The sequence below is a fragment of the Mirounga angustirostris genome, unplaced genomic scaffold (genome assembly GCF_029215605.1).
Source record: "Mirounga angustirostris isolate CCGP_5_RB_7025 unplaced genomic scaffold, mMirAng1.0.hap1 SCAF_9, whole genome shotgun sequence".
NCBI classification, from domain to species: domain Eukaryota; kingdom Metazoa; phylum Chordata; class Mammalia; order Carnivora; family Phocidae; genus Mirounga; species Mirounga angustirostris.
Genome location: NW_026991717.1, coordinates 68,232,010 through 68,254,261, shown reverse-complemented (window position 1 = coordinate 68,254,261; position 22,252 = coordinate 68,232,010). Strand labels below are relative to the sequence as shown.

The 22,252-nt window shown below is 44.2% G+C and overlaps 1 protein-coding gene and 1 long non-coding RNA gene across 3 annotated transcripts in view; one reads left to right on the top strand and one right to left on the bottom strand.

Annotated features, from left to right (window-relative positions):
• Positions 1-22,252, bottom strand: part of SCG5 (secretogranin V) — a 58,589-nt gene that overhangs the window by 11,562 nt on the left and 24,775 nt on the right. Inside the window, exons 3-4 of one of the 2 annotated variants that reach the window (XM_064570709.1) lie at positions 4,506-4,655; positions 315-427 (exon numbers count right to left, since the gene is read on the bottom strand). In XM_064570709.1, coding sequence (XP_064426779.1) covers positions 315-427; positions 4,506-4,655 — 263 coding nt within the window. The remainder of the gene's footprint in view (positions 1-314; positions 428-4,505; positions 4,656-22,252) is intronic. The other variant, XM_064570711.1, reaches the window with a different exon arrangement.
• On the top strand, positions 750-20,711 carry LOC135361592 (uncharacterized). The gene is made up of 3 exons (XR_010405079.1): positions 750-912; positions 19,719-19,860; positions 20,304-20,711. It is a non-coding gene; the product is annotated as an uncharacterized LOC135361592 (long non-coding RNA).

Below are 22,252 nucleotides of genomic sequence, written 5' to 3'. Positions count from 1 at the left end.
CCATATACTTCCTGTATGACCTTTGTGAAACCGTGGTGACACAGGCTGTGGAGGAGACCAGAATCAAAGTCTCTGGAGACTTCAGTTGCTGAGACAGGCTTAGGTCACTGACTCCTGGGATGGGTTGGTATCTTGTATCCTAGACATGCATGTGTTTTGGTAATTACTTGAATTCCCTCTCAACCAGAGATTCCTGAAAAATCAGCTTCCAAGCAATTTTTCTTCTCTCACCCCACCCACATTGCTCATCCCTGCCGTCAGTACCTTCAGAGTATCAGAGTGTAAGATCTACTAGTCATTAAGATTGGACTTACCCACTTGCCTAAGCCTGGATAGTCATGTTCTGGATCAAAGAGGTGCTGGTGCAACTGGAATTCCCGACTGAACTCTGCTGTGTCGGGGGTGTTCTCTAGACATCCGTCATCTACTGCAAACAGCAAAAGGCTTTTGAGGAATGGCCCAGGCATCTATTGTTATTCTAAGAGTGAATTTATTCCAAAACAACCGGACATCCCAAGGTAAGCATCTGTCCACATCAGTCACTCTGGAGTCTGCTCGTCCCAAGCTCTCACTCCTCCTCCCACCTGTGGCAGAGACTGGCTGCCTACTCGCCAAGCCCACTTCCCTTGCCCCCTCGGCACACAGCTAATTTCCCAGCCTTGCCCTGCAATCAGCTGGAGTCATACAGCTGAGTTCGTGCCATGCAATGTGGGCACAAGTGATGTATTCCGTTTCCAGGCCTGGCCCATAGAAACCTCCGATATGATCCCCGCCCCCGCCTGCCCCCCACCCCATCGGCTGCTCGGCCTGCTACATGCTGCCAACCAGGGCAACTGGGACTGTCGCAGGTCAAGAGGAAAGACGGCACTTTGGGTGGCTGAACACCCTCACCCACCTCTGGCAGGACCTCAGGTGAGCGAGAAAGAACCTTCTATTGTGTCACCACTATCATTTTTATCTGTTATAAGAGCAAATCGTTCCTTAACTAGTATACTTCCATTCCACATGACTCATGGTGTTTTCTCTTGGGTGAGCTCCGTAGAAACAACTTCAGGTTCTTGGAGAAGGCCCCTTATATAAGAATGACAACATCACGAGACAGTATTGAGCTGTGTTATCGTGGTGATGGCGGCAGCTTGGAGTCAGACGAACCAGCGCTCAGGGTTCCCGTCCTAGCTCGTAAGTGACAGATGGTCTTAATTCCTTGGGAAGATTAACTCTGTCTCTCTAAACCCATCCATCCATCTACGAGAGGGGCAGAATCAAGGACTTACCTGACTGGGTAGCTGTGAGAAAGAGATGATCACACACAGAACACCTCGCACATAATAGGTTCAGTCTGCTTTAGTTCCTTTCCCAGCATCTCTCTTTAAATGACAATTGATACTCTGACAGCTCTTTGAAATAAGCATGTCTTTTAGTCAAACCCAAGAATGGATATCCCACTTGGCTGCTGCTTTGACCTAAGCCCTATCATTACAGGACGTGAGGCTCTGAAATTAAGTCCCTTTTTTCTGTTTCTAATGTGCTTTTAGACAATAGCTTCAAAGGGTGGGCGGCAGAGGAGGGCGTGTGAATTTTGCATGGGGCTGGTGGGGGGAGGAAAGAGAGTCCTTTTGCAAAGGGATAATGAGGCATCAAAGTCAATGCTAAAAGGAGTCCACGAGAACCAGCCAGATAGTCCGGTCTCTAGAGCCTGCTCTGAAGCCTTCCAGCAGCCTGAAGCATCCAATGTCTTCACAGCAGGAAGCTCGTGTGGCGTCATTAGGTTTGACCAAACCCCTAACGTGGCTCCCCACTTTTCACGGAACTGCTTATCTAACTTCTTCATCTACAGCAATTACCACGTAAGAAAAGAGACAGCCAATCCAGAGCGTTCAGGCAGTCGGCATAGGGCAGCTTAACAACCTGTTCATAATTGTTTCTCCAGGACTTCCGAGTGGGCCCAGACTGCGATGTAGAGATACAGCCCTGCTCTGGGAATGGCAGTATCTCAGGGCCTGAAAACGTGCCCTGGGATTCACATCCTATACCTGAGAATGCACTCCGCTGCTCTATCCAGGGTGGGGGGACCATGATTCAGAAGAGAGCATGGCAGGGGAGGGGGAAGCCAAGGTTTTATTCTTGGATTGCTCAACTGTGCGGTGTCATGATTCTCACTGAGGCATATCTCAAGCAATCTCTAAACAAATAATGTCTAAATTTTGCCAGTGATTTCCTTTCCAGAGTAAAAATAATGATAGAACATAGAGTGAGAAACATGTTTGCTTAGTGGCTGGATAGCAAAGAAAAATGGCAGACAATGTGTGATGAGAAAGAGTCTGAGAGTTGTCATTTGACCCAGCTGTATCAGCCCCCCTGGACTGCCCCGTCTCAGAACTCCTGTGTGCATAAAACTAGGGCTTGATTACACGGATCTGGACTCTTTCCTTTCCTAGGATAGCCTAGAACCGCATTTATGTTTTTGAAGGTACTAACTATGTCTTCATTTTACCAATGAAGAAACTGAGGTGCAGGGAAGTAGACTGACATACTATAGTTAGGACTAGACCTCAGATCTCTTGGCTCAAACTCTGTCCAATCTCCTACAACAGTGGTTCTCAAACTTCAGTATGTGCTAGAATCACATGGAAGGCAGGTTTCTGGGGCCTACCCCAGGAGTTTCTGACTCAGTGGGTCTAGGGGAGAGCCTGAAAATGTGCATTTCCCGCAGGTTTCCAGGTGATACTGATGCTGCTGGAAACCTGGGACCAACCTGGGACCACACTTTAAGAACTACTGTACCATATTATATCTAATCAGTTTAATCAAATCCCCATGGAGACTGTTGCTCTTCAAATTCTGGACTGGTCTTTCCTCCTACCCATCCAAAACCCTACAAGCACGTAAAATGTGGCTGCAGTGATTGGCTCTGCGCACTGATTCAGGTTTTCCAGCAGCCAGCCCAGTATTTCTCCATTGGCTAGGTTACATCCAGCTACTCTGGGTGCTCCAGAGGCTCTGTGCCCCATAGAAAACAGACACCTACCCTAAATCAAAGGAGGAGTATCTTTCAGGGAAAGAGTATCTTTCAGCCTGCATTGTGTTTAAGAAAATCTGAGGCGCTGGAGCGCCTGGGTGGCTCAGTCGTTAAGCGTCTGCCTTGGGCTCAGGTCATGATCCCAGGGTCCTGGGATCCAGCCCCACATCAGGCTCCCTGCTCAGAGGGAAGCCTGCTTCTCCCTCTCCCACTCCCCCTGCTTGTGTTCCTGCTCTCACTCTCTCTTTCCCTCTGTCAAATAAATAAATAAATAAATAAATAAATAAATAAATAAATAAAATCTTTAAAAAAAAGAAAAGAAAAGAAAATCTGAGGGGCCAATACTGTCACAATTTTCAGAGCAAGACACTATGTCATGGTGGTTGAGCACACCATCCTGAATCAGGTAGACCTGGGTTTGAGTCTTGGCTCCGCTACTTACTTGCTAAGTAGATAAGCTTGGACAAGCTATGCCCTAAGCTTCAGTTTCCATACATGCAAAGTAGGGGTAATAAATACCAACTATTGTTATTGTAGGCTTGGGGAAAAAGACTGTTCTGGTGCTAGGAGTTAACACAAGCCCAACGAGAGTGATGCGTTATTTACTAGCAGCAAAAACTAATTCTAATCAGGATGCCATTTAATGAATCTTTTACTTTGTGCAAGGTGTTGCACTGAGCGCTTAACGTGGATAATTTCATTTAATTCCCACAACAACTCCCATTTTGCCAATGAGGAAACTGAGGTGCAAATTGGTTAATTAGCTTGTGCAAGGTCACATATCTTGACCTTGGTTTTGAATTCAGGTAGTCTGAGTTTAGAGCCACTACTCTTAACTACCAAGGTTAGCTGCTCAAGGCCCACATAAGAGTAGTCCACTCACCATTCATTCTCTTTGGCATCAGGGAGTAGGAAAATGGAAGGGAGATATGAGAAGCAAAGAAAAGTTGCAAGCTTCTCCCTTAACCAACTTCTTATCTTACTGGACCCATTGTCTCTCATGCCACCTCCTGACCCCAAGGAAGTATCTCAGGATTGATGCTGTTTGTGACATGGATAAAATGTCAATTGTCAAAGGAAGTAAGGAAAAACGGTGGACATGGATAATCCACAAACTAGTAAGTTCCAAAGACACTAAAAGTGGGCAGCAACTGTATCACAGAAATGGCAAAAAGAAGAAAATCTTTCTCCATTTTTATTAAAAGAGTAGCAAGTGCAGAAAAAAAGCATCAATTCCTAAAGAGGGAGAGAGACTGAAGGTAAAGCTTTGGCAAGGGAGTCTTACGTAGGTGTATCTGAGCGCCAGAACACACCAAGGGTTCTATAATAAATTTCCCTTTCCAATCTACCTACAAAACATGGTGGGGGGGGGGCGGTCATTAGGATAAAAATACTATTTCTCAGAATATTTGTAGCAGATGTTAGAATTTTTAATTTCCTCCCAAAGACTCTACCATCCATGAGAACCCAAGGGTATGCCCATTACCTGTTTTTCCAGCTGGACAGGGATTTGGAGGGTCCGGGTAGCCCTGATCTTCACTAAAGTCCTTAGGAATGTTGTCACCAGTCAACTCTGCCACAATGTTTGGGATGTTGCCAAAAGGACCCAAGTGCTGAAGACCTTCATGGGCTCCACCTGCCAGGGCATCAGAGTAGTTCACTTCAGTGCAATTAAATTCATTTCAACTAATATGTACTCAGGCAAAGCACTGTGATCTATACTGTGGAAAGAGAATAAGAAATCAAATAGTTCCCACCCTTTAGGGCTTAAAACTTTAGTTGTGGAAATAGACACATGCCCCCACATGTACCATTTCCATACAAGGCATTAGATATGAGACCTAATAGAAATGTTAATACAGCATCATGGGAGCACAGTGAAGGGAGAGTTTCATTTGGCTGATAGGATGGGGAGGGCTTCCAGGACGAGCTGGAACTTGAGTGGCACTTGGGGGCAGGGTAGAGGAAGAGATAGGGAGGCAACTGCTGCCAGGCATGGGAACAGGCTGAAAGACAACACATTTCCAGAAAAAGAAAGAAAAGGGGTGCCTGGATGGCTCAGTCGTCAAGCGTCTGCCTTCAGCTCAGGTCATGGTCCCAGGGTCCTGGGATCGAGCCCCGCATCAAGCCCCACATCGAGCACCGCATCGGGCTTCCTGCTCAGCGGAGAGCCTGCTTCTCCCTCTGCCCGTCCCCCTGCTTGTGCTCTCTCTCTCTCTCTCTCTGTGTCAGATAAATAAATAAAATCTTTAAAAAAAGAAAGAAAGAAAGAAAAAAGTCACTGTCCTCCGCCACTCTAGAACAACCACTTAAAACTTGGTATATTTTCTTCAATCCTTTCTCTTCTGCATAGCTCTTTATACTTAAGTGTTTATTCATGTTTATTTAATATTAAAGCACAAGCATTTGCCCATGTGGCTGTGTGGTCTCTCCTCACATAATTACAAATGGCTATGTTGTTTTTCTATCCAGTGGCTGTACCACAACATATTAATCATTCCCCTATTGTGGGACATTTAGTGTTTCCCAATTTACTCTTAGGAATTTTTTCCATATTTTGGATTAATATTTCTCAGGATAGATTCCCAGAAGTCAAATTACTAGGTCAAAGGCCATAAATATTTTTATGGGTCTTTATATTATATTGCCACGCTGTTTTCCAACCTGGAAAAGGAGGTACCACTTTATAAAATAAGGTCAACAAAATACGAGAATACCGTTTTTATAATATCTCTACCAGCATTGGGTTTTATAAAAATAATTTTTGCTTTCTTTACTAATTTAAAAGATGTTTAGAAAAATTAACTGTCTTATTTTTAAAGTCCTTGATTACCAGCTCAGTCAAATATATTTCCATGTGTTTATTTACTAGCTTTAATTTTTTTTAAGATTTTATTTATTTATTTGAGAGAGAGGGAAAGCACAGAGGGAGAGTGACAGGCAGAAGCAGACTCCCTGCTGAGCGGGGAGCCTGACGTAGGGCTCAATCCCAGGACCCTGGGATCATGACCTGAGCCAAAGGTAGATGCTTAACCAACTGAACCACCCAGCCGCCCCGTACCAGCTTTAATTTCTTTATGAAAGTTGTCTGTTTATGCTCTTGGAATTTTAATCGTTTCTCTTATCAATTTGCATGAACACTTTACATAGTAAAGAGAATAAGACTTTGGCTGTTACATCTCCTGCAACCACGTTCCCATTTCCTCTGACTCGGAATTCTGGTTATTATAGCAATATTTTGCAACCCTAAGTTTTTAATATTTATGTAGTCAGATATGCTCTTGTTATTCTCCTTTGTGATTTCTTCTTGTCTTTTTAAATTTATAAAATTGGGTGGCGCCTGGGGGGCTCAGTCGTTACGCGTCTGCCTTCGGCTCAGGTCATGATCCCAGGGTCCTGAGATTGAGCCCCACGTCGGGCTCCCCGCCCAGCGGGAAGCCTGCTTCTCCCTCTCCCACTCCCCCTGCTTGTGTTCCCTCTCGCTGTGTCTCTCTCTGTCAAATAAATAAACAAAATCTTTAAAAAAATAAAAAATAAAAAAATAAATTTATCAAATCGTTGCCCTTTCAGGAGTACTACCAACATTTGGATATTTTAGTTTTTCTATTTTTTTCTTTCTTTCTTTGTTTTTGTTTTGTTTTGTTTTGTTTTGTTTTAGTGCATGTAAAATAATTAACCAATTATCCCACCAGCATTAGTGAAGTAATCCTGTCTTTCCTGTTCAGGAAGCTTACTCTACGAGCACTATAGCAGGCTATTTCTTGGAATGAATTCCTATCTAGTAATTGTAGTGGGACATAGCTCTCTTAATGCAAAAGGTACATCTTATACATGAAGGGCCAAATCAAAATCAAAAGGTGCCTTGGTTGGTGTGCATGGATTTAGAGTCAAAATCAGGCTGTGATAGCCACACTTCCAGGAGAAGGCTCCATAGCTCAGGGGTTAGAGCACTCATCTCGTATAATAGCCACACGTCCACCTCCACGGGACATCTTGCCAATAGGTTATATTATTTAAGCCCAGCTGGATGAGGCACCCTTCTCCCCTGGATGAGATGTGTCAAGGTTACTGCTCTGACACCTGCCTTTTTTGCGTTTTTGACTGAACCAGCTCCCGTTTGGAGCAACACATTTTTTTCCTCTGGAAATATTAATATATTCAGGAGGACCATGGTTAGATCTTAGTGTCCTGGGAATCACACTGTCTTTGAGATGACTTTGTATCAGCCTGTCTTAATTTATTACGTCAGATTAAAGTTGATCCTTAAAAGGATCATTGTACCTCCTTCAATTTCAAATTTCTCTAGCCCCCAAAACATAGATATCATCAAGTGGCTGGGTTGTTTCATTTACATTTATATTATATTTCATTGCTTTGTGATGGGAGTGAGTAGCCTGCAAAATTTCTGCATTAAAAAAAGGTATTATTTTTGGAAAATGTCCATGTGAACATTTAAAATAAGATGTAATTTTATATCTATCACAGTCTGATGCTTTAATCCTATCTTAATTTGATGGTTATGTGTTAAAATCTATTACTACCAATAAGTCTCTCAACCTCTTATTCCTTGATGTTTTTGCTTTAGCATTTTGATAATATGAGAGTTGCCATGTTCGAGAGTATAAATTCTTCATTTTAATTGTGTTATTAATTGGCTATTGAGTAAAAACGTAATTGACAAATCATATTTCTCCCATTAGCCTCACTGCTCTTCATTCTGTTGTTTTGCTTGGTCAATCTTTGATCATCCTTCTATTTGTAACTTTCTGTATCTTTCTGATGGATTTTCCAATTCCTCCTGTGGTGTCTGCCTTCAGAGACATTCAAGGGATTCCTCTTTATTACCCCACATTAACCCAAGGCGTGCAAAAGGTTAAACAGACAGATCAGCGCCCTTGGTATTGATACATTTGAAACTTTGTACAATCTTGGCAATGCAGCCGCCCCGTGTTTGCTACAGGGCATGCTCTCTGGTGTCAATACATGTCTCAATTTTTGAAAGCACCCTAGCCTTAAGTGCCAGGAATTATCCGACTTGGCTTAGGGGAGAATGCATGTCTTCTTAATGTTCCATTAGTAATTAATGAAGGAAGCAAACACAGTTTCCTTTACGGAAGGCCTGCCAAGGCTCTGTTTACCTCTGTGCACCGGGGCCATTAAAATGAATGCAGCACTTGTTAGGGAGTAGCAGATGTTTCTTACCAGGCAGATACATTATAACACAGGCTCTTTTAAAAACTACATTTAATGACCTCAAATCAAGAAACACTGAGGTAGGAACTGTGGGAGATACATGGAAGTAACAAATGCTATTCTTTGCTCTCCAGGAGCTTGAATTTTATAGACAAGAAACCATATTTAGGTAATAATTAGAAAATGATATAGTTGAGTATGCAACCAAATGCTAGTTATTGGGTTCATTATGTTTAGATTATGTTAATTTCTTATACCTGAAACCAAGTCAATCAAAATGTTATGATGCAATGGATGCTCTTTGTTCTATTTGTCACAGTCTCAACCAAACACAGAGTTTAAAATTATTAATTAGTCAGTTTAAAAAATATGTATTGAGCACATACTACATACTACATACCAAGACCTGGACTAAGTGCTAGAACCAGATAAACGGGGGCGCTGCTTTCACAGTTTACAGTCTGCAAAAGATGTACAAAGAAGAACACACTTGTAATGCAGAGTTGGAATGCACTTCTAATATAACTGGGATACAGCAAGATGTCACAGGCATGATGGGAGAAACATCTAACCCAAACGTGGGACATGGAGGACTTCTTGCAGGAAGCAACATACCAGTGATTACGTTAGGTGCTGTGGAAGACAAATGTAAAAGACATGGTTCTTACTCTCTAACTGGTTCTTTAATTTAGATGGTTCTTCAAGGTTAACACAATAAGCCAGTGGTATAGATAAGATACATCCCCTGACATAATTCATTATGGTATAGACTGTAAATGATGTAGAAATTCAGGGAACAGAGAACCTGCCAAAAAAATACCCATGAAAGAGATGACCCTTGAGTTGGAATAATCATCAAAGACAGGATCCATCCTTACAGGTAGCAAAGGAAGAACCACAAGTGAGAGCACAGAGGCAGATGTAAGCAGGGAAGGTTTGAGCATCCGTGATGAGCACTGTTGGGGAAGGGGGGGCAGAGCTGGATGGAAGGGGAGAAGGCCAATGCCAGGCAGAAAAGTATGAATTAACATAGGAATAAATGGCAACCAAACTTTCTGGGCAGGAGAGCAATGTAATAATTGGATGTTACACAGAATGTTAATTTAGCAACAATTTAAAGCCCTTGTTCCCACCTAAGGATGCATATCAGAATCACTTGTGGCATTTTTTTTTTTAAGACTTATTTATTTATTTATTTATTTATTTATTTATTTATTTATTAGACAGAGAGACACAGGGAGAGAGGGAACACAAGCAGGGGGAGTGGGAGAGGGCAAAGCAGGCTTCCCGCCGAGCAGGGAGCCCAAAGCGGGGCTCGATCCCAGGACCCTGGGATTATGACCTGAGCCAAAGGCAGATGCTTAACAACTGAGCCACCCAGGCGCCCCTCACTTGTGGCATTTTTTTTTTTTTAAGATTTTATTTATTTATTTGAGAGAGAGAGAATGAGAGAGAGCACATGAGAGGTGGGGAGGGTCAGAGGGAGAAGCAGACTCCCCGCTGAGCAGGGAGCCCGATGCGGGACTCAATCCAGGGACTACAGGATCATGACCTGAGCCGAAGGCAGTCGCTTAACCAACTGAGCCACCCAGGCGCCTTGTGGCATTTTAAGAGAATTCCAATGCCCCCTACTCCAGAGCCACTGTATCCAAGTGTCCTTCTAAAGACCGCTGTATGAAGGTAGACTGGAAGAAAGTTTAAGAAGTCCTGCTATAAGGCTACTGTTGAAACTCAGGGGTGGAGAAAGGAGGATTGGGGTTAGGGTAGCCACAACATGAGTAGAAAGGAGATTCCAAACAGTGCACAAAGGGAAGATGAGTCAAAGCCCATGAGGTTTCCAAAGTGTAGAGGCCCCCTGATTAGGAAAAATAATACCATTGTAGACAGAATCTTTCACTACAGCTTTAAAATTATTTCAGGCAATTAATTAATTCTATCCTGTGATGATGCTTTATTTATCTGTTTCCCTCACAGCCCTAGCACTCTACAAATGTCTCTAGAATAAAGAGAAAATATTTAATTCTTGCCAAATAGGTTTTAGGCTCAGTTTTGTTTATATAAACTTTGTTTTCTTTAATACAGTTGGTACCATGCAGCTGTTTATTCTCAAGCTCTAGGCCATTGGTAGGTTTTCTTCACATTGTGATGGCAGTAAAGTGTCAGTCAGTTGTAGTGTTCAGAGGCAACGGAAGCAGGGAGTGGGGAAGAAGGGGAAGAAGACCCAGGTTGGTCTGATCCAGGCCAGGGCTCTTAAAATCTCCTTCTTGGCCTGCACTGAAACCCTCCATAAAAAATCTGTTGAGGCACTTTTCCATGTCTCGGGGGATTTCTCTAACAGCTCTTCTCTGCATTCCCATCCCCTGCCTTGTGCTTGGATTCTCCCTCCTCTGCAAGACCCTTTTAGATTGGTAATTCTGCTGTTTCAGTTGGCTATCTGGTCAACCTCAGTTCTCACTTTGCCACCCATGGGCTTGTGCAGTCTCAACATGGCAGTTCCCAGCAAGACTCCTAAGGACCACCAGCTGGGCCCTGCACCTCCAATGCTCATTTATCCAGGAAAGGGCACTAGCTTTTCTGGTTAATTTAAAACTCCCTTTAGTTTCAAATCCACTTTCTTGCCTTAGTAATTTTAAAGATCAGTTGCCAGTATCTGGTAAATGAAAATATGAAAGTTTCATACCTACTGACCCAAAAAATTTTACTTGGCTTCCAACAGTCATGGTTTTTTTTGTGGTATCAGCTGAGTTGTTTAGTTGTTTAGTTATATAGTAGAGTAAATCTCTGGTATCACGCCTTATCTTGATGTCATTTGACTCTCCTAAATGTAGTGCATTAAAAAAAAAAAAAAACCAAAACGAATGAAGTTAAGTTTCCAATTATAGTGACATTTCATGTATCTCTTTCCTGGAGAATGTGGTTTTCCATATAGTATGCACATCACTGAAGCATCCCCTTTAACATCAAGATCCATTTATTTAACCATTTTAAAGGAAAATTTTCACTATGAATTTTAGGTAAAGACTTTGAACAGCAGCTTGGGAATATGACTTTCCCTCCTCTTGATAATTTGGGACTATTATTGGCCGTATCAATGACCACATAGTGTTGCAGCAGTGAGTTCTCAGTGTGGGGAAGTGTGCAGTGATATCATCCTGTGACACGGTCCCGGCTACTATGGTTTTTACAGTTCTTCGTGTCCTCCCTCCTTGTCAGCTGTTAATCCTAGTCATCCCAGGTCCTTTGCATAATGAAGGACTTACATAAATAAAGAGTGGGCCTAGGCCTTGCAAATCCCCTCTTCTAATGTGCTTTACTACACACATAAGTCACATGAGGATCCTGTCAAAATGCAGGTTCTGATTAACAAGTGAGGGGTGGGGCCTGAGACTCTGCCTTTCTAACAAGTTCTCAGGTAATGGCGATGCTGTCAGTCCATATACCACACTTTCAGTAGCAAGGGGCTAAGAAACGAAAGAGCCAGACTTATTCAAATTATATATAAAATAAGATTAAATTATCTCTGAGAGAGACCTTGGGGTAATGATCTTGGTTCGTGGGTCTGCAACATCCAGGGTTGCTGCTGAGAGGCTTTCTAAAATTCACTTGAGGTTTCAGAGAAAGGAGCTGTGGCTACTGTTGACATCCTTTTATTTAAGGATTTATTCTAATTATAGAGGCACGTGCTCACATTTCACAAGGAAAGGATCCCACTGCACCCTTTTTCATTCAAACGAATTCTGTGTGAGAATTAGAAATACCTCCATCTTGAAGGTAAGTTCTCACATACAGGCGATGTCCTTCACAGAGCCTGATGACCTCACACCATCTAATGCAAGAGTCCCTCTTGGCTGGGACTGGTGGGGATAGATTTGGTAAAAGTCAAGGTTGGCCAGAAATGAAGAAGATAAATGGGGTCCAGCACCACTATCACCCTTTTGTACTCTTACTGTTTCAGTCGTTTCAAAGTACTTTTATATCCTCATTAAAAATGTTTCGTGAGGCTGATATGAGGAATTCTTAATTGCAGGAAATAAACTGAGGGTTGCTGGAGTGGGGGGTGGGGTGGGAGGGATGGGGTGACTGGGTGATAGACACTGGGGAGGGTATGCGCTCTGGTAAGTGCTGTGAATTGTGCAAAACTGTTGAATCTCAGATCTGTACCTCTGAAACAAATAATGCAATATATGTTAAGAAAAAAAAAAGAAGAAGAAGAAGGTAGCGGGAGGGGAAGAATGAAGCGGGGGAAATCGGAGGGGTAGACGAACCATGAGAGACGATGGACTCTGAAAAACAAACAGGGTTCTAGAGGGGAGGGGGGTGGGAGGATGGGTTAGCCTGGTGGTGGGTATTGAGGAGGGCACATTCTGCATGGAGCACTGGGTGTTATGCACAAACAATGAATCATGGAACACTTCATCTAAAACTAATGATGTAATGTATGGGGATTAACATAAGAATAAAAAAAAGAAAAAAAAAATGTTTTGTGAGGTCAGTAAGGCAAGCATGACTACTCGTAAGTGAGAAAGGGAGTCCTAGGAGATTGTTACTTGCCTGAAATCACTCAGCCAGTTAGTGCTATTTGGAGACTGGGACCCCAGCACTGTTTCCATTCCACAGTGGCACCAGGGGAACCCCCAAAAGGCTCTATGCAGCCCATCCATTCCCTTTGCGGGGAGGGGTTGGGGGGGTCATCCCCCAAAGATCAGCTCTAGCTCCAGAGAAGTCGTTGGTAGAATGACCTGTCAGAATAACGGGGGCCTCTCATATTTTCCAGCTCCCTCTGAGGCCCCCAAAGTGTCTGTGACCAGGAGGGTTAGCTTCCCCCCACAGCCGGGCCCCAGCAGAATGACTCTGGGATGGGGAGCCGGCCGTGGTCCCCGCCACCGTGGTTCCGCGGTATCTGCGTGCCAGCCTCACGCCAGAGGTTTCGAGCCTCCAGACACATCCCCAGCCCTGAGGACGCTGCCTCGCAATTCGGTAACAACCCTGACAAGCTCGCAGCCAGCAATCTCCCCCGGGCCCCCACCCGGCCGCAGCACCATGCCGGGGCTGCCCGTGGGCCCACACGACCGGGCACCGGCGCTGGGCAATAAAGGAGAATTGTGGCAGGGCTGCCTGGTGCCAAGGAGCCAGTCAGCCACCTCGTAAAAAGGCAGCTCCGTGAGCAGAGTCTGGCAGGCAGTGGGCACACTCTCCTGAATACCAGCCATTCAGCTGAAGGGACAGGAGCCAGCAGTTTTCACTTAGGTCACCACAAACAGCCGGCGCTAAAAATACCCTGCGGTCTGGGCCTTCATTCCTCCTGCGCGTCCCCATGCATCATTTACAGAGGCACCACCGGCTTCTCTCCTGTTCATGGTCTGGGACACTGAGACATTGGAGAGGTGATTCGAAAGAACGCTGCCCTGCTTTGGTTTGCCCCCTCACACTCCTGAGCCAGAGCGGAGCTGGAGGAGGGCAAGGAAACTGGAACAGAGGAGGCGGTGGTCCGTGGCCTCAGAGGCCGCCGAGCAGGCACCAACGGGGACGAGCAGGACACAGACAGCGTGCAGCACCGGTGTGACCATGAGGGAACGAAGAGGAGCCCGCATCCCAGGAAATCCTGAGGGCCAACCTGAGGAAGCTCTGGCTGGCCCTGCAAGCTTTGTCTCTCCCCGCGCCCCCCCACCCCCGAGGTAAACACACAGTTATACAAAGTACTACCACTTCTCAAAGGTGGGAGGACGAACCTGTCACCTCCTGTCCAAGCCACACCTCGGCTTTCTCCTTAGCGCAGCACTCAGGTAGTTTGGCTACACATTATTGTCCACACTGGAGCAGAGAAGACAGAAGCATGGAGAAAAGGCCAGAGAAAGACACATGATTTAGCCCTTATGGGGTGGGGGGGAGGGAAGAGAAAACACCTGAAAAAAGTGGCCAACTTAAGGGTGGGATTTTAAAATGTTAGATGTCTAATATTCATGTTTCTGCTTCCTTCAGGCCAAATAATTTAAGTGAGCTAAAAAGAAGAAAAAAATAGTCATTTCTATACATGTCCATCCTCAAAATTAACTACATATGAAGGCATTTTTGCCTTGATTCCTGGTAAGAAGTGAGAGTCCCAAAATTCAAACATATTATTGAAAAGCAACCAATTTTCATTTACTGAGGACCCACAGAAAAGAGAGCACCTTTTATACAAAAAACCTTTTAGAGCTTCCTGTTGTTAAGACCCTGGGTTCAAGTCCACATTCTGCCACACTTCTGAGAACATCCCAATCTCTCTGGATCTCAATTTCCTTCTTCTGAATTTGGGGATACTATGCTTGCGGGGGCATCAAATAAGAGATTATACGCGAAATGCTTAGTTCACTGCCTGGTAGGTATGTAGTAAGCACTCAATAAATGTTTCCTCCTTTTATTATCTAATCAGTATTTCCTAACAGCACAATTAACAGAGCCCAGATTAACAATCCTATGTATTCTTCATTCTGATGATCCCAGCCCTGTATTTGGGGCAGCGAGCAACAGGGGCTCAAAACAGTCAAACTTTTTCTTTTTTTTTTTATTCTTATGTTAATCCCCATACATTACATCATTAGTTTTAGATGTAGTGTTCCATGATTCATTGTTTGTGCATAACACCCAGTGCTCCATGCAGAACGTGCCCTCCTCAATACCCACCACCAGGCTAACCCATCCTCCCACCCCCCTCCCCTCCAGAACCCTGTTTGTTTTTCAGAGTCCAACTTTTTCTTAACAGCAGTGCCTCCTTAACCCACTTAAAACTAAATAAGTTAATACTTGGACTCATCCTACTCGGTTTTTTCAGGACAGGCATCCTCCATTCTCGCCCAGGTGACAGAACTCCTTCTCTGAAGGATTTATCATCAGAATTATAGGGGGCAAAACACGTCCACATAAACACATATCCGATATAAGTGCCAGTTTGTGGAGGAGACCATGAGCACAATGGGGACAGAGAAATACGTGTCCTAGAAGGAGATGATGAATGCAGAATCATTTACAATTAGAGATGGGTGTTAGGGCCTCAACTCTCCTCCTTGGTAACGGAGCTTAGTAAGCTGTTTAGAATGGTGAGGACTTATGTTGCAACATCCACATTCTCTAAACCCATGACAAGTGACCCCAAAGCACACAGCATTTGGTAATTGAGAAAAACAAAGAAATGATTCTATCTCTGCTGAATTGGCTTATTCATTGATTTGCCCCAGGGCAGGGGGCTGGTCCAGGCAGTTCGCAGGAGCCATCGAATGCTCTGAGTGCCAGCCTGGTCTCTCACAGGGACTTCCCCACGCAGCCCGCGTCCTCAGCAAACGCCGCTCCTGTCGCTTGGCACCACCCTAAAGGTGCAGGAGCGATCTGAAATGAGTTGAATCTCCTGGCAGATAGGCAAGATAAAATTCATTGTTCAGATAGTCTGTCTTGAAAGGCATTTGTTTTCGTTCCTCTTCTTTCTTCTTCTGCTTCGCACCCCCCCACCCCAAGCCATACTAGGATCTAAAAAACTCAGGCTCCTTTGGGACCACAGGCAACATTATCATCATCTACTCGAAGGCACGCAAGCAGTGCAGGCAGAAACTCGGTGGCGAACCACTGCATCTGTGGTTTTCACATCTACATATGGTCCCAATTTAGGATCACAAGCAGAGTTGTTTATTTTAGAAAAGCTTTTTAGTTCACTTTTAAGGTATTTTGCTTAGGCACTGCTTGCTTTTCAAAAGAAGAAAATGTGTATTTTTTTCCAAAGTGGTGTTTGTTTTGGCTGTTTGCTCATTTGCAAAAGTTCAAATTTTACTCTGCAAATTTAACTAATTCTCCTGCAGCCACCACAAGCCCCACCCCTCCCCAACGCATCTGCACAAAACCCAAAATTAGAAAATACATTAATTTGAAAATGAGGCACTTGGAGGATAGCTGTGAATTTTGTAGGTTTTCGAAAAAGCCACTTTAATAGGTAATTTGCAGTTAGCACTTTTAATCCCTTCATATAACTTTATTTGCTGCCTGAAGTGAAGTCTCTATCTGGCAATATGTATGGAGGCCAAGTATGTTTCTGTCTTGAGGTTAAGGCCCATTGGGGGTCCTTTAAAACCTTTATTCTATGATTCTTCCTGAAATTATATGACTTAACTGGGAGTCAGAGTAGAGTTTAAGTTGAGGTATCACTTATTTATTTATTTTTTAAGATTTTATTTGTTTATTTGCTAGAGAGAGAGAGAGGGAGTGACAGTACAAGCAGGGGGAGCGGCAGGCAGAGGGAGAAGCAGGCTCCCCGCTGAGCAAGGAGCCCGATGTGGGACTTGATCCCAGGACCCTGGGATCATGACCTGAGCCAAAGGCAGACGCTTAACCGACTGAGCCACCCAGGCGTCCCTGAGGTATCACTTATTGTTGAAAAAAATAATGTGACATTTAAACAAAATTGTGGAAGGGGTTGCGATTGAGTGAGGACATGGAGAAAACGATAAAAAAAAAAAAATCAAGATATACACTTGGGTGGGCCCTTCAGCACGTGGTCCTGTCTAGAGCCCTACTGTCTCCAGTTACTGAAATCTCCCGACTTCATCTTCTTTCTGAAACTCCACTTACTGAGGATGTCCTTTGCCCAGAGCAAGAGCCCCACATCTCTGTTCTCGAAGACGTGCTGAGTCCCATGTACCATTCCTTTGGGTAAGGTTCTCCACTAACATGGTAATGAGTACTATGTGGTCCTCTGTTTCTGTGTAATATATTTGCATCTTAGACAATTTCTGGGGTAATCACTGTAACTTAAAGCAGTGACTTCCTCACAGGAGTCCCAGGCCCCCTGGTGTAGCAGCTCAAGAGACAAGTGGGATAGTTCGTGTTCTTGGGTGAGGAGAGAGGGCAGTGTTGGGTCGGTCCCCGGAGGCAGGCAGAAATCAACGCAAGTAGAACATCAGTGGCCAGATCAGAGCCAAATAAATGGCCAGGAGGTTTGTAATTAGTGATGGGGTGTGCAAGGAGCTAGCTTCCGACACACAGGGAAAGGTTGAAGGAGGTCTGCAGGAGCCTGGGAGGGCCAATAGATGACATCAACACCAAGCCATGTGGCAGCAGGAGTGATCCTCGGCCCGACTCACAGCTCTTATGGTTTCATCTGGGGCTGGACTTTCCCAGCCAGCCTGGGCTTTACAGGGAAACACGACACTGGGGACCCAGGGCTGAGAAGAAGGTGTGAGTAAGGCATGGCAGAGACTGAGACGGGCCCATGCTGGATGGGATGGCCAGCCCAGGGCCCCCTTCTGTCAGCTGCTTGCTGTCAAGAGTCTCCTTTCCGAGGTTCTGGGCTGGCCCGGGCTGGGCACGTGGCTCAGGGATGCGATTATTTCATATGGCAGTTCCTTCTACTCCTCTGTAAATTAAGACGAGGGGACTTGAGTTGAGTCAGGGAAGGCCTTCTGGACCACAACAAAGAAGGTCTCACTTGGCCTAACAAATTGGTGCCTGCATTAATTATTGATCCCCGACCTCCCTTTCTCCATCCATAGCTGCTGTAAATAAGTAAGTGTCTTTTATAAACAGCTAGTGTAAACGTTTGTTTTGGACAGTGATCTCCTTATAGGACATTCTTTTCTGTTTCCGATTTTCTTTTTTCTTTTTTTTTTTTTAAAGATTTTATTTATTTATTTGAGAGAGAGAATGAGATAGAGAGAGCATGAGAGGGGGGAGGGTCAGAGGGAGAAGCAGACTCCCCACTGAGCAGGGAGCCCGATGCGGGACTCGATCCCAGGACTCCAGGATCGTGACCTGAGCCGAAGGCAGTCGCTTAACCAACTGAGCCACCCAGGCGCCCCTGTTTCCGATTTTCTAGTAGTTATTACCTTCTCCTTCTCCTTCTCCTTCTCCTTCTCCTTCTCCTTCTCTCTCCTTCTCCTTCTCCTTCTCCTTCTCCTTCTCCTTCTCCTTCTCCTTCTCCTTCTCCTTCTCCTCCTCCTCCTCCTCCTCCTCCTCCTCCTCCTTCTTCTTCTCCTTCTCCTCCTTCTCCTCCTTCTCCTTCTCCTCCTCCTCCTCCTCCTCCTCCTCCTTCTTCTTCTTCTTCTTCTTTTTCTTCTTCTTCTTCTTTTTTAATTCCAGCCCTGGGAAGGGAGAGCAGGTGGTGTGTGTGTTGGGGTTGGGGAGCAGGGGTGGGGAGTTCACTCCAATGACAGCTTCTACAGACCTCTGGTATAGTTTTTCCGGCCTGTAGTTTTCCCACCGCACACAAATATTCCCAACTTCTTCCTTTTGTATCCATGTAATCTCTGCCAGGTATTAGTCATTACGAATAAAGAAATATCAAAAACAATAAAAACCGCTGAGCTCCTCACTGAGCGTCCACTCAGTGCCAGGCACCATACCTGGGCCAAGGGCCCAAAGCCATGTTGGAGGAGACACAAAGGTGGTCGGCCACAAGGCTGTGTGGAAAGTGGCAGGCACCTCCCCTCAATGAAATCTAGAAGAGAGGCATCCAGGAGCACACACTCGGATAGGCAGAGCACTCCATGTGGTAGACTCTGAAATGGTAACTCATGTGCTTCTTTTGAACCCTATAAATGGCCATCTTTTTTACCCACAAATGGTAATGGGGGTAAAGAAAGCATAATTCAAATTCACAAATAAAAAAGGCTTAATGTTTTAACACATTTTAAAAAATAGCTTTAAAAAATAATTTAAAAATTTTTAAGTAGCTTCAAGCTCTTCACCTACACTCTCAACTAAAATTTTAACTAGAACTACTGGCGAGAAACACTGTTGGCTTGGGTAAATTTCACAGTCCCTTGTTACTTGGAATAGTACATAAGGGGTGCCGTCAGGTGAAAATATAATGTGAGCCACACAGGTGAGCTTAAATGGTCTAGTACCCTCATATCAAAAAGTAAAAAGAAACAGGTGAAATTAAATTTAATAACTTATTTTATCCCAATACATCCAAATTATTATCATTTCAACATGTAATCAGTATTTAAAAAAAAATGAGTGATGAGATATTGTGCATTTTTGTTGAACTATTTCCAAAATCTGGTGTGTAGCTTATACTTAGGGCACATGACCATTCAAACCAACCCTATTTCGAGGGTTTAGTAGCCCCACATGGCTGGTGTCCCAGGACAGCTCAGGTACACAGAGGAGGCTTGGCGGGCAAAAGTACTTGCTCTGTGATCCATCTGCCTGAGTTTGAATCTTGGCTCCCTCCCCCTAGCTGTATGACCTTGTCTGTAACATGAGGATATAAGGAATGCCAATCTTAAGGGGGTGGCATGAGGATAAAATAAAATAAAATAGTCCTTGTAAGGCTCCTTGCATGGAATCTGGCAAATACAAAGAGGCTGTCCTTTTACAATGCACAATTAAAAACTTATGTGATCCTGGGCAAAGTGTTTTACCTATTTGAATATTTGTTTTCCTTCTGTAAAACACGGGTGATAATAATACTTCATTGAGAAGATTAACTGGTACAAACATAGCACTTAATAAATGTTCACTTCTTTCCCCTTGGATTCAGATGTCAATAAACAGAAAAATAGCCAAAGGGCCAGTGGAGCGGGAACAGAGGTAAACGGGCCCAGATAACTGGCAGAGCACAGAGTCATGAGGTAACCACGTCACAGCAAGCATCCAGACGGCTCCAACCTACCTCAGGCAGTGTGAGTATACCCACTGGATGTGTTTCTTTGGTAGTCTCTTTACTAGAAGCTATAGAACAGCAAGCAGGTTCACCAATCCACAGGCCAATGGAGGCTGTATCTGCCTCTTTTGTGATCTATCTCTGCGTACACCTAATGCCGTAGACAGCCATTCTGTATTTTAAAATCTTAGCCATGACTTGACTCCCTTGATGTTAAGAAGGAGAAGGAGAAGGAGAAGAAGAAGAGGGAGAAGAAGAAGGAGAAATAAACTATTTGTTTATTACAGAATTCAAAATCTCTAATGGTAATGGCCTTGACTGCTTTTCCACTCAGAAGTTTGCTTTTGCATATTTAGCAGCTTAAACAAGATTTTGAGAAGGAACACTTAAAAATTTTAATTAAAACCATACCCTAATTATCCTTCTGCTCTTCTGCATATTTGTTTATTTCTTTTTCCTTAGGATTGATTTGTTAAGAGTTTTGGAATTACTGGGGAAGAGCTTTTGAGGATGTTTGAAATCCGTGATTCAAAGCAGGGAGGGACCTGAGGGTGACGGGATTGGTTGTGACATCAGCAATGACTGGCCACGGCCACTCCTCGAAGAGGCTGGGAACCCTCCATGCTGTCCTTCAAGAAGATGTTGTAAACCCTCCCAAGGCTTTTAATGCCCCTTCGTGCTTTAACGTCCCAGAAGGTTTGTTTCCAAATGACAGTAAGATGGCCACGAAAAACAAAAGTGAGTTTTGGGTGATCCTGAGGGCCTCATCCATTGCTCCCACCAACGGAAAGGGAAATATTGGTAAGACACAAACAATCCTTGGCTTTCCCGAAAGGGACTTACGACCTCACAGCTTTGGCACTTCATTCATCCACGGGAATACAATAAACACGATATGTAACTGTGAAACACAAAATAAAGCAAACATAACAAAAACACCTTCTACTAAATTTGTTCCACTCCTGATGCTGGATTTATTTCTATCGCCATGTGTATCTCTCAGAAAGTAGCAGAAACCAGGATTGTTTCTTAAAATATAGGAGCTAATGCTAATTGACCAGTTAAATAAACAGAATTGTGTACAGATGTCTTACCAAAATGGAAATAAAATAAATGTCTCGAGAATATGCACAGAGGTTATTCGGGATGGTCATGCTGTTCTCGTTGTTTCAATGGCACTAGGTATATTTTGGGGAAAAGTGGCCCTGATGAGTTCATTTCAAGGTGGTGATTTGATATTTAAGGGACTTGGGTGGGGGTGGCGCCCAGTCATAGCAATGTCATTTAAACCTGGACAAGGTTTCCACCCAGAAACCCCCAAGGGTTGTACTCATGTTGAGGTCCATTCCCCATTCAATAAAGGGAGAAGAATGTCCGAGGAAGAAGACTCTCTGAGACCAAAACCGGGGACAGAAACAGAGGCTGGGATCCCTGAGGTGCCCCTGGGCAGACCACGGTGCTACAGCTGGTGAGGAGGATTGATACCAGTGCTCACTGTGTGGTCAAGCCTCTCTCTGTCCCCTGAAGCATGCTTTACGTAAAATGGACCCTCAACACGTATTTGTTGACAGGATGGCCTCCATTCCGTGTGCCTGGAGGCAACTAACTGGTTCTCAGCAGGATACACATTATTTATATATATAAAAGAACCTGGCAGAACACATATGACCGGGGATCTTGCTAGGACTGCTCCTAGAGGTGGGTTTACAGTGAGGTGAATGAGGTGTAAGATTCAGGGCCCCTAACCCTCCTACACTGTTGGTGGGAATGCAAGCTGGTGCAGCCACTCTGGAAAACAGTGTGGAGGTTCCTCAAAAAGTTGAAAATAGAGCTACCATATGATCCAGCAATTGCACTATTGGGTATTTACCCCAAAAATTCAAATGTAGTGATCCAAAGGGGTACATGCACGCCAATGTTTATGGCAGCAATGTCCACAATAGCCAAACTATGGGAAGAGCCAAGATGTCCATCGATAGATGAATGGATAAAGAAGAGGTAGTATATATATACAATGGAATATTATGCAGCCATCAAAAAAAACCCCGAAATCTTGCCATTTGCAACGACGCGGATGGAACTAGAGGGTATTATGCTAAGCGAAATAAGTCAATCAGAGAAAGACATGTATCATATGATCTCAGTGATATGAGGAATTCTTAATCTCAGGAAACAAACTAAGGGTTGCTGGAGTGGTGGGGGGTGGGAGGCATGGGGTGGCTGGGTGATAGACATTGGGGAGGGTATGTGCTATGGTGAGCGCTGTGAATTGTGTAAGACTGCTGAATCACAGACTTGTACCTATGAAACAAATAATACATTATATGTTTAAAAAAGAAGAAGAAGAAGATAGCAGGAGGGGAAGAATGAAGGGGGGGAAATCAGAGGGGGAGATGAACCATGAGAGACTA